Genomic DNA, 13,054 nt, shown 5'->3' with positions numbered 1-13,054 from the left:
TTTACTCAGAATTCTCTTGTTAATGTGTTGCTTCCGTAACTGGATACCCAGCAAGAGTGCCAGTCTTCTAGCTTGCTTACTTGCCACAAGTGCACTGTGCCACCTACCAATAGAAAGGAAAAGATAATGTGCATATTTCCACGAGAGAAATCCCACGCCTGGACCGTCGTTGACCGCCGCCATGATTCTAGCCTACATCACAGCGTCATGTGCGCTTTTTACATCCAACACAAAAACTGCAGTCGTGGTGCTTTTGATTGTACTCAGAACTCAGAAATTCTGCCTTCTGAATAGGAAGATGTAGGTAACACCAGACTGCAGATAAGCTGCATACAGGGCTGGACTGGGACAAAAAATCGGCCCGGGCGTTTTGACTAGAGACCGGCCTACCATTATAGGAAAAATCATGAAGCCTTTGAATGAAAACAAACGCTGTTGTGACAGTGATGTACACTGTCTTGATGGTATATATGTATCAATCTATCAATCGTTTGTTGTAAGACTCAGATAATTATTTTTTAAAAGCGAGACATTTTAAATGAGAATAAGAAAGAAAAGTATTTCTTTGTGCCCCCCTCTCCCTGTTAATGCCCTACCTGGCCCCTGGCAACACTTTGCTAGACCCGCCCCTGCACAGTTACCAGCTGTCAGCTACATAAAAAAGGATCCTGGTGTTATTTGTCTCTCAGAAACAGTTCATAACTTCCCTTCAACTCATTCATGTGACCTAAAAGTTAAACCTGTTTCTCCATCACCTGTTCAGCTCTGATGATTCAGTAAGGACATCTCCTGGTTTCGTCTTCATGTTTCCTCTCACCACATATCCAAACAGATATCATGACCAGCAGCTTTTACAGCTGTGGCTCCAGCAAACATCAGCTGATACTAGAAAGTAATATTAAATAAATTCTAACAACAGCTGATCAAGCTTAAACATGCTGCTGTTGTTTAACGCGACATCCGCTGGTTTCTTCTTTGTGGCGCGAAGTCGGCGATAAACAAACGAGAGAAAAGCCGATCAGCTGATCATTGATCAGTTTCATGATTGAAGTAGAAACAGGAGAGGGAGGGGGAGAGAATGAGAGAAGAAGAGGCAGCTGTGCAGCAAAGACACAGAATAACTCCAGCTTTGTCTTTTTCATTGTAGCTGAAGTCCGGGACAAACTGTGTTCCTTTTCACCTCAATACGAAACGCGTGATATTTTTTCTGAATACGAGACGATTCCGTTTTTTAGGGGACGGTTGGCAACTCTAATAATTAACCTTATGAACAAAATAAAGTTCAACATCAGTAACATAGCACCCACCCAGCTGTATAGAAACTCCGTCATGCTAGCTAGTACGCAGTACGAAAAAGTCAGCATAACAAAAAATAAACTCCACCTAAACTTGGTTTATATCTGACCCAGATAGGCTGCAGGTCATAACTTCTTACCTGAAGTTCAGTTCACCTGACACTCGGACCGGTGGCCACCTCGGGTCTCTCCTCTTGCCTCCCCTTTCCCTCATCCACCAGCTGGCCTCCACCACTTGCTAATGTTACTGAATCTGTGGAAGCTCCGCGATAGCCACCACATGAAGTAACGAATAACGAGCCTATCTAAATCCCAGTAACGATTAACGCGTTCCTGATTTTGGCATAATAACTAGTTACCGTGCTCGTTACCACAATAATAACGTAGTTACTGTAACGCGTTACTTAATAACGCGTTAGTCCCAACACTGGTCATATTGTTTGAGCTAATACATGGTTCTCAGTATGAACTTGTCTGATAGATCTTGTTGATCTCTGTGGTGAAGAATCTAAATCTGTAAAACACAAACATGAAAACGCTGCTTTAAGAGCAGGAGTTTCAAGATGGCCGTTACGCTGATCTTTATATGGTGGATTCCCATATTAAATATGCATACCCTGACCTTTTGTGCTTTTTTTTTTTTTTTTTTTTTTTGTGGACCAGTAAAAATATACAGATGGCCCAGTGCTGAGCACTGTGCTCTGATCTGCATGATTTCTTTGCCATATTAGACATAGCCCCTCAATCTCACAGAAGCCCCTTTTACCTACTGTTCTAATCATTGCTTTAGGAGGAGCACCCAATCAGAATAAAGTATGGCTTAAAGACAGGGTGGTTTTAAAATGAGAGGTGCTAAAGTCAGTAGATGAAGTGAGGGGCTGCTCCAAGGCCCAGTATAAAATGAGCTTATTTTGAACTTTGCAACACTATTCCCAAAAATATGCAGATGGAAATGGGTATAATAGAGCTACTCTAACAGACTATAACTTTACATGTCAGTTATTTTAATTTCAGACTTCTAGGTTATTGCATGTTTATGAGATTGATTTTGTGTGTGTGTGTGTGTGTGTGTGTGTGTGTGTGTGTGTGTGTGTGTGTGTAAACATGCAAACGAGGTTAAATATTAAATATGTGTCACTAAGTTTACATTTGTATTGATAAAAGATAATAATACTGATATATCCCCTTTATTTGAAATGTAGAATAAAAGTAGTTTCTTTCAAGATTTATGTAATGCTGATTGCAGTTGAGCCAACCTGAGTTTCTTCCAGGAGACCTAATGGAAACACCAAGGTTTTTAAAGTTATTATTTAAACCTTGTTTAGAAGTTTTAACCCGCCTGAGTGAAAACGGACACAAGAGAAGGAATGTAGACGTCACTGTCGTCTGACTTGGTGCTCTTTGCTCACTGTTTATGGCCACATCCGTGCTTAAAGCAGGCATTTCCATCTCAGGGTGTTTATCGTGGATCCTGATTTTGCACTTAAAGTCTTAAGCTGCTTATTATAGTCCCAGATGGAGAGTTCAATGAGCGATAGAGTGAAAGAATGTAAGACTTGTCTGAATGCTTTTCTATGCAGTGGTCATATGATACATCTCCGCCATCTTTTAACTGTTTTGATTGGACCTATTCGAACATTACAAATGAAAATGTTACATCCAGCAGCTACAACACAGTCCGTGTCTTATTGAGTTAGGAGTCTAGTGTCCTTATGCTAAGGTAAAAACAAATTCAAGTATGTAGAAAATAATATAATTTGCTCAGAGAATTTGTAACTACATTAAAGCTGTAGGAACATAAAACATTGTCTGTGTCAGAGTGCGTGTCTTTAGTCGGAGAGGAATTTAAAATGCTTCCTGTCAGCAAGATGAAACCACTCTTCCGTCACACACAGATTAGCCCCACAGTGCCATTCACCGTACAAATCTAAGGCTGGAAGGCACTTAAAACTCTAAAAGAAGGAATGCATGTATCTTGCCAATTTTCACTGTAGTTTAATAGAACATGAGTCTATTTAGTCAGACTATATGATAAAGTCTGAATATGTCCTGCAGGTTTTAAATGTGTCCTTGATTCAACACAGCTGATCTAAATAGTTAAATTACCTTCTCAACATGTGTTGAAGTTTTCCCAGAGGCCTGGTAATGAACTAATCATTTGATTCAGGTGTGCTGACCCAGGGTGATATCTAAAACCTGCAGGACACCGGCCCTTGAGGCCTGGAGTTCCCCACCCCTGCTCTAGTATCTAAAGGGGTACTTAACAGTAAAAGAAATTTCATTGGTCCTTTTTGGAGTTAAAAAAGATGTTCCTACAAAAAACAAAATTTTGAAGACTGGTTGCATTTTGCCCTTTTACAGACTAACAAACAATTACACTGCAGAGAAAAATAGCTCTAAGACTGATCTTTTGTGACGTGGTTAAAGTTTTAATGTGCCTTTTACAGTGCTCTGAGTGTAATGTGGTGGTGAGGTTGAATGCTGTGGTTGGTGTCTGTGGTTACACGGTCATGTTTAGCGCAGTAGATCTGTGGTTAGCATTTAATTTTACAGCAAGAGGGTCCCGGGTTTGAAGTCTAGCAGAAAGTCTGAACCCTTCTGTTTGGAGTTGTCATGCTCTCCAAGATGTTTGGTTTCGCATGTGTCGGCCTAGTAAACAGTTCCACACGAGATTTTTTTTAAAATCACGAGTTTTACCAATTGTTTTAAGAAAAAAAAAAAAAAAGAAAAAAAAAAAGTTTTTTATATTTTTCTGTTTTTTTTACTTCAGATGATCTGGAGCTGGCAGGTTGAAGACCAGCTAATGTCTGAGCACTGTGCCGGATCTGTTCTCACATGCACCTCATGCAAGAAAAGTTTTAGACCGCAGATAAGTCACTGATAAGTCATCTTCATGTGTGAAGATGACTTATCAGTGTTGTTATTTGAGGGGAGACGGAGTTCATGTGAAAGCATCAGAAAATAAATGCAATTGTAATTAAATACTTTAAAATCTGCTGCTTGGACTGGAGAACGGTAACTTACATTATCTTCACACTGTAGTGGAGCCAGAGCTCTAATATTTATCTAAGACAGGGTTGGGGAACTCCAGACCTTAATGGCTGGTGATCCTGCAGGTTTTAGATGTGTCCTTGATTCAACACAGCTGATTCAAATGGCTAAATTACCGCCTCAACATCTCTTGTAGTTCTCCAGAGGCCTGGTAATGAACTAATCATTTGATTCAGGTGTATTGACCCACTGGAGTTCCCCACCCCTGATCTAACATATGCAGATCTTTACATCTTTAGAAACTTGAAAGGCTGTACACAGAGAGTTGGTCAAATACTGGTCCAAACGAGCGGTCTCTGGGATTGTCTGTCAGCACACTGCTAAATCTTGCTCTTGTAATTCCCATCATTCAGTAACATCTGACAGAAGTCTGCTTTAACCAGCACCAAGTAATTCATACAGACATTATATATGCAACTTTTTTTTTTTTTAATTCTTTTTTTAATTTTATTTTTTATTTATTTATTTTTTTTACAGTTGTGCATTTCATTGATAATATGGTCCCCCCCCCCCCCCCCCCAAAAAAAAAAAAAAAAAAAAAAAAAATCCACTGCACACTAGGCCCTGCCTTACGGCACAACATTTAGCAACCACTGGATTTGCGTAATAGAGCGCCTGTCTTTGGCACTCCACTTCTAGACTTCTGGTTCTTACTGATGAAGACATAAATGTCTATGTGGCAACTATAGTTTTAGCAAATATGAACAACCACAGGACTAATTAATACTTTAGCAGTGAACTGTTTTCTATAGTACATAAACACATCTTGTTTTCCTGGTGTGTGCATGTTTGCGTTTAACCTACAGCATGTACTGAATAATAATAATAACCTTTACACAGACACAGTAGTTCATTGGTACTTTTGCTCTTTTCATGATGAGTGTACCTTTTGAATATTAAAAGTGTCATGTATTGTAGAGTTTCTGTGTTTGAGGTTTTTGGATAAGACATGTACTAAAACTTTACAAGAGTTATGTTTAGTTCTAGTTTTGTACTTTTTCACTCCACTCTCTGCTTAATTTCTGAAGAATAGAGATATGACTATGGCTTCACTTTTTCCATTTATATTTATTTATAAGATTGTTGGCTGACTGAGTTGTTTTGTTCATGTGTTTCAGAAATTAAGGTCTCACTATGTCTGATGGGGAATATGATTACCTCATCAAATTTTTAGCCCTTGGTGACTCTGGCGTGGGGAAAACAAGCTTCCTGTACCAGTACACAGATAGCAAGTTTAACTCCAAGTTCATCACTACAGTCGGAATAGACTTCAGAGAAAAACGAGTGGTGAGTCGGTGCTCTTTCATTCAGCTCTTCTTCTTTGGCATCAAAGCAGTTTAGGAGGACATCAGGTGTGAGGGAAGTGACCTTAAAGAAAGTCCAGCAGACCCAAAGCTGTTTCCACTTGATTACAAATCGACAAACAATGTTTAAAATATCAGAAAGACCAGATGTTAGTCACTGGATAAAACAAATGAATTTAAATTGCAATCTACTGAAAACCAAAGCATAACTATTTTGACGTTTTGAACACCCTTTCTGAACTTCATAAAAGATTTAAATATAACAGAAAGTAATTGTGAATAATTGTAAATGTAAACCATCAAGTGTTTGGTTTGTTATGTTTTGAATGGACTCAGTGTTTGCATTTGTTTTTTTTAAATAAATAAGAGCTTTTTGCATATGGATAACCATGTACAGCATTAAGACAAATGGCTTCCTTTTTATTTTCTTTTTTGTTTCTGAATTTCTGTTTTAATGTTGTCAGTGTTTTTGAAATCTTAATGAACATATTACTCCACTCTCACGCTGTACAGGAAGCCTGATCGGGAGCTTAAACAGATTCCCAGATCATTCACTCGACGTTACAAAAGCCTACCGGTGAATGTTGCAACAGAAAGTAATGACTAATACTGCTGAGAGGCAGGCAGCACCCTCCTTAAGAATAAACACTTCATACCATTGGCAAACAGCTGAGCACATCTCATATTTACTTTAATGCTGCTGACCTTCAGCTCTGAGAAGGAAACCTGCTCCTGTTATATGTATCGGTCATTATCTTTATCTTTTCAATGCTTGATCTGAAGGATTTGAATGTACCTCTTTTTCTTTTTTTTTCGTTAAACATAAAAACTTTACTTTTAAATATAAATGAGTGCACAGCTGGGGAATATTTGTTTTTTTTGTTTTGGGGAGATGAACAGAAATTTTTTTTTTTTTTCCCCCAGCTGTTTTTTTTTTTTTTTTTTTTTTTTTTAAATTAATACATGGGGTAACTGCACTTCTCCATCACTGACACCAAGCTGCAGTTTTGCTCAGTACACTGTGTTTAAGAATGGCTGAGGAGGAGGAGAAGCCGTGATGGAGGATACACAGGCAAAAGTTACAATCAGTTTACATCAGAGGTGTGAGACACAGCTGGAATATAGAAACCACAGAGGGAGGAGGACTTTTGGAACAACTTGTCCTTATTATATTCATAAGTTGTTTCAGCTGTTTAAGGTGTTCAGAGTTTTTGCACTTCACCATCTGTGAGAATTTAAAAGAACAATAACATCTTGAGAGTGATGTGGATTTTATTGAAAATATATATTAAATAAACTGACACTGGTATCAAGTTGAGCTGTAATTTGACTATAACAAACTATTCATGCAACTTCAAAATGAGGCTCAAAAATCAGGAAAACATTTTCTTAAATGTTTGCTGCCTCAACTTCTTCCTCCCCGTGTCTCTACTTGCCTACTCCTCTGCTTGTATCTCTGGTGAGCGGTAACAAGACACAAGGAGTGGAATCAAAGAGAGAGACGAGTTCCCACTTCAAGCGTTAAGTCACATTTCAGCTCATCCGGCTGCAGGACCGATGAGCTCCTGCCACGGGGAACTGTCCGTCGTCCATCTGTGCTCACATGAGTCATTACTCCTCCTACAGTGTGGGTCATTATTTAATCAAACTTGTACACAATGAGAGCTCACACAATACAAACTCATTATCAAGGTCACATTTGTTGTTTTATGGGCAGTCGTCTCTGATCTTCTAATTATTAAAGTTTGATGAATCTACAGTTTTTGACAAACTCTGTAAATAATTGTGTTAACTATCCATCATCTCAACGTTGGCCATAGGTGATTAGCCCAGGAGGAGCCTTCTGCTCCTGGTTCATGGTTCCTGCTTCTCCAGGAAATTTTAAATGTCATTAACATAATTTTCCCTTTAGTTTCTGCTTTTTCAGCACTGATTTATGATGGAAATGTCAGAATTATTATTTTTTTTTTTTAAAAAAAAGATGCAGTCAAAAAAAGCACAAACTGGCGGTACTCTAATTATTCTCACATTTTCTCATTTAACATTTAAACCGCTCTGTTAACACTCATAGCCATGATTCAATGATTCATTCCTCTCTCCCGTTTTTAGTTTGACAGCTCTGATTTGGTATCTGATAATTACATTTACACGGATCCCCTGTTCATAACTTAATTTAAACTTTACTTTTGAATAGTACAAAACTCCCTGCACAGTCATAAATATCAGGATTATCATAAGATTCATTAGCAAACAGAAACACTTCTAAACTCCTCAAACTGGCTGACAACTAACTTGGTTTTCAGACCTTTTCTATCATCGTCTTTGTTTTGTTTCTTTTTCTCTCCCCCCTCTTGTTCCTACATGGTTAATGGGGTGGCTATATCCTCAACATCCCAGTTTAATATCTGTTAAATTAAGTATATGTATATTTTTCTGTTTCTAAGCTGTACAAATCACCTGGTCCAGATGGCACATCAAGCAAAGGACAGAAGATCCACATGCAGCTGTGGGACACTGCAGGACAGGAGAGGTAAACTCTGTTCTAACTTCTTGATCTCTAACATTCGTGTTTCTCCATTAAGTGTTTTTTCTTCCTCTGATTTCAGGTTTCGAAGTTTGACGACTGCTTTCTTCAGAGATGCGATGGGTTTCCTCCTCCTCTTCGACCTCACAAACGAGCAAAGTTTCCTCAACGTCAGACACTGGATGAGTATGTGTCCTAATGTGTTGAGCTGAAAGCACATTTTTAGTCATGAAAATGGAAGAATGAACAATCAGTTCACCGCTGGTGTAATTAATAAAAGTGCACCAGTCACTGGATATTTACAAGGGCACCTGTAGATGCCCTTCTCCTGATTTGTAAAGAAAGTAATCCAGATTTTATTTCTTCCTTGCCTGGCCTTCATCTCTCCACCAGGTTTTATGAAATTCAGCTCTGTAGCTTTTCAGTAATCTTGCTGACAGACAGACAAACAAACATCCACGTCGGCTCTGCCTTGGCAGAGAAATAATCTGTTTCTTGTTGACTGTGCACAAAGGCTTATTATGTCTGACTCGTGGAGTTTGGTTTTAGACCCAAAGTGTAATTAAACTTTTAATCTCCCTCTTATTACTCTTTCCCTACTCTAACCCCAGCCGTATCAACTAGTACGTGAATGAAACCTTGATGTGTTTGCAACTATTTAAGATATTTCCATGGAAACACAACTTTATGCATTTTAAAAAAAACAACCTCTGATCGTTTCAGGTCAGTTACAGATCCATGCATACTGTGAAAATCCGGACATCGTTCTGTGTGGGAACAAATGTGACCTGTCGGACCAGAGAATGATCAGTGAAAACCAGGCTCGTGAACTCGCCGAGAAGTACGGGTACGTCTGTCTGCCTGCCCACCTGTGATCCATCTGTACATGAACCTCTCCCTCAAACATTTGCCAAGGAGGCAGTGGCTGCTTTGTTTGCCAAAGTTCGTGCAGGACAATGTTGAACTAAATTAGTCCTCCTTGAAAAACAAATATTTGTGCACACGTGTAAAATATCCTGCTTGGGACCCATCAGACACACCTTTACTAAAAATATAAACGATGCATTCAAGTATATGGCATCTCTGCCCATCTGCTGTGAATGTATATGTGACATGCTTTTAAGTAGAAAAGCACTGTATGACAATCAGCCAATGGCAATAACAATAACTTCTCATTTAGATCTACAAACGGCATCATGTCTGCCTGGCAACCACCTAACAACGGACTATAAAATGACATTTATACAGTCGAGGACGACCTCAGCTTTGCAGATGTCCCACAGACATTTCTCCCTTTTGTATTTATTTATTTTAAATGAATTTATTTACTTTTGATATAGTCTGTGTCACATTTATCTGTTCATTTATATAAACAATATCTAACACCCTTATCTCAGTGTGGTTAAGCATATCAGTTAACCGACTGATCAAACAATACTGTAGCAGTCTGTGTACTGTCGTATTATTATTATCTGTGTATTTTAGTATTTTAATAAGTACACAGCAGCAGATGGGTAATTCAAAGATGAAAACGTCTCCAGTAAGTCAGCCAATGACCTTTTTTGCTGCTAATAAGTTTAGAAATAACAGCGTCAGGCTGTTTCAGGAAAACACTGAGCTCCATTTCACAAACTTAATCAACTTGCTTGGTTCCACAGCTCTGCACATAAAAACTAACAAAATCAGTACTCATGTTCTCAACTTCAGCTCCATGAAAGACTTGTCCTGAACGCTGTGATGCTTGCCGGATCGCCTTCACTGCATCAAAACGGCGACCCTTCAGCTTGAATTTCATTTTGGGGCGGAGTCAGATCTGGCGAATGGGGCAGGTGGGGAGGGTAAAATTGTTTCAGTGTGCCCTTCTGTGAGTGCGGCGACGTTCAGGTCGTTTCGATGGATGACTCTGGACCAGTGTTTCAATGACAGATTTTTTTTTTATTATTATTATTTTTTTTTTATTATTATTATTTTTGCTTCTTATGAGCAGAGTCACAACTTTTTAATTGCACTCCTACGTCAACAAAAGGTTTGAGCTACACTATAGCTGCTGTCTTTGATCCCTGTTTTGTAACTGAAACATGTTTCCGTGCAGAATCCCGTATTTTGAGACGAGTGCTGCAAACGGAGATAACGTGAGCCAGGCCGTGGAAGTCCTGCTGGATCTCATCATGAAGAGGATGGAACGATGTGTGGACAAGTCCTGGATCCCCGACGGGACTGTCCGAGCTAACGGACCCTTCACCCCAGACCTCTCAGAGGGCTCCGACAGAAGCAGATGTGCATGTTAGGTTTATTTTAAACATCTGTGTTCATAGTGTGGGTGGGAAATGATGAAGAGGTGGGAGTCTGTATATTATTATTATTATCATTATTATTGTATGCTCTGTGATGATCATTTGTGCCATTCAACCAGTGTGTTACACATTTCCATCCAGTTAGTCAGTGCTGAGTTAAATGCCTTTTGGATTTGGGCATTTAATTTGAATTGATTTAATGAGTCTTTTGAATGATTAATTCATGCTGGTTGTGATTTTGGGATATTTATTTCTTATGATGAATAGCTTAAATTTCCAGATCATATATTCAAAGGTGAACTGCAATGCCACAGGTTTTATGAATATACTTGCTTTAGAGATAAATTAGCTATTTATGGAGCTTTAGGTTATGTTCTACTGATGCTCTTCTGAATGTTAAGCTGTAATCTCACTGGTGCCACAGCAAGAGGAAATGTAGCTCACAGTGACCATCCGGTGTTAGCTAGATGGACAAGTAACACTCTTTAATTTCCTTCCTAAATCTTTGTGCTTGTTTGCCTGCAAAATTACAAAACTCTGTTTCACTAAATCATCTAAACTTTATTATGTACAGTTAAGTCCAATAATCACTAAAAAAAAAAAAAAAAAAGTGCATTCAGTAGTTAGAATGAATTAAATAAAGTGATTTAAAACAGGGCAATAACTCAGGAACGGGGATCATTCGGGTTAACTATCCTGCAGCTGAAAACAGACGGTTGCAGAAAATGTTTAAAAACATCAAACTTTTGTGCATATTTGGACTTTTTGGGGCTAAACATAATACTCAGTTTTATATTTTAAGCTAAAATATCAGTGTGTGGACTTTCAGATTACTTTTGAGGAATATCTTGGAGACTAAAAATGATCAAAATGGCTTCTGATTAAATAAATGCAGAAGCCTATTGTTATCCCAATGATAACACTTGTGTCTGAAGAGAGGCTTTGACTAATTTCCTGAATTTCACCCAGATTTTCAGATTTATCATCATTTGTAGTATTCGTAAAGTCCCAAAGACCTTGACAAATAAATATTTATTACTCCAGAGGGGCGTATTACGAAGCAGGTTCAGCATATCCAGGCTTCCCTGGCGTTGCCTGGCTGGATAAAACTTAAAAACCCAGTGGTGTGGTGGGAAAATCAGGCTTTCTGCTTCAGACTCTGAGCACACTCGCATAAAACAACGTTTTTGACAACTTGTTTAATGTCTGAAGCTTTTAAACATTCAAACGTTACTCGGTGTGTTCAATTCCGATGATTTCCCATCACTTTAGTTTATCGGCAGATTAAACCGAATATAAATTATAGAATAACTACGATAACTCAAGAAGGATGTTACCTAGGATTTTCAAACTGTTTCTACTGCTACTACTGAAAATGTCAGATGAGTTCAAATCTCAGTGAACTTGACCTCGAAATCAGAGGTCAGAGCTTTTAATGCGACCTGACTAGATTACTGTGGTAAAACAAGTAAAAGTTTCTGCTCGTATTTACAGTATGCTCCAAGTGCTAAAGGAACACATTTCACACATGAAAGCTGCAGAGCCTTACCTCACTAACGCGAAGCCCAGCTGTAAGGTTACAGCAGTGCTAACTGTGCCTCACACTGTTGCTGAAATTCAGGCGGTTATGCAGAAATTTCACGTTGGCTGCTTGATCCAAATCTGCTGCTAGTCTGTTTCACACTGCTGGGTTTGCAGCTACTAGATAACAGGTTAGAAAACCGATCAGTTACATTTTTAGGCTTTATTCACCATGTTTAAAAATCGGTGTTCACATTGATCCGGTGGTAGACTGAAGTGAAGGGAATTTAAATATACTAACTCAAACTTTATTTTACTGCTGAATGTGATTGTGATAATTGGAGATTAACGATTTCCTGCAGCATTACACTTGGTCTTCCATTTTGCTGTTTAGATCTCTATCACTTAGTCTTTGTCTAAAGTTGGTGATACACTGGAGACTCATTTCTATGCAGAATTAGAGGGAAATCATACATCAAAAGCATCTTTTTATGTGAGTGTACGCAAAGCCTGAAGCAGAAAGTTAACAAAGAAAGCTGATACTGCGGGTTCAGGTTTTGTTAAGCTAGTTAACGCCAAAAAAGCCTGGCTATGTTGAGCTTAATTTGTAGGAATCCCCTCTGGCTTGTCCTTTCACTGTGTGTGGATACTGTTTATTTATCAGCACCTGTGGATATAAAAACAAAAGCACCTGTCGCTGTTGCTTAATTCTCAGCTCTTTATTGGTTGCACACTGTTGCTGAATGTGTTTAAAACTGATGCGCTCGGATGCTGTATTATATTTAGGGCAAAAAAAATGGGGCTTGCACTTTAGTTTACAATCAAGGTATCCATTTAATCTTTCAGATCAATTTTATACCTCTGATATTTACATTAAACACTGAAGTTACATTTTATTTATGAAAGGCTGAGAGTGATGTTTTAGTTGAGTCACATTATTTGTCACCGAAAATGAGATTTGATCACATAAGAAAGGCAAAACTGAAATGTGTCATATTGTCAGTTGTGCCATACTTTCATATGCAAAATGTGTAAATTATATCCAGAAATAAACATTTGTATTTA

The 13,054-nt window shown here is 38.5% G+C and overlaps 1 protein-coding gene across 2 annotated transcripts in view; it reads left to right on the top strand.

Moving 5' to 3' along the window:
- rab27a (RAB27A, member RAS oncogene family) overlaps nucleotides 1-13,054 on the top strand; it is a 25,977-nt gene extending 12,923 nt beyond the window's left edge. For both annotated transcript variants that reach the window (XM_084933111.1, XM_084933102.1), the window contains exons 2-6: nucleotides 5,465-5,633; nucleotides 8,095-8,180; nucleotides 8,257-8,360; nucleotides 8,898-9,021; nucleotides 10,267-13,054. In XM_084933111.1, coding sequence (XP_084789237.1) covers nucleotides 5,481-5,633; nucleotides 8,095-8,180; nucleotides 8,257-8,360; nucleotides 8,898-9,021; nucleotides 10,267-10,462 — 663 coding nt within the window. In that variant the 5' untranslated portion in view covers nucleotides 5,465-5,480 and the 3' untranslated portion in view covers nucleotides 10,463-13,054. The remainder of the gene's footprint in view (nucleotides 1-5,464; nucleotides 5,634-8,094; nucleotides 8,181-8,256; nucleotides 8,361-8,897; nucleotides 9,022-10,266) is intronic.

Source organism: Perissodus microlepis, chromosome 1 (assembly GCF_051167445.1).
Source record: "Perissodus microlepis isolate ML-2025 ecotype Zambia chromosome 1, ASM5116744v1, whole genome shotgun sequence".
NCBI lineage: Eukaryota > Metazoa > Chordata > Actinopteri > Cichliformes > Cichlidae > Perissodus > Perissodus microlepis.
Note: the sequence above shows the minus strand (reverse complement) of the source record. Positions and strands in the feature narration are given on the sequence as shown.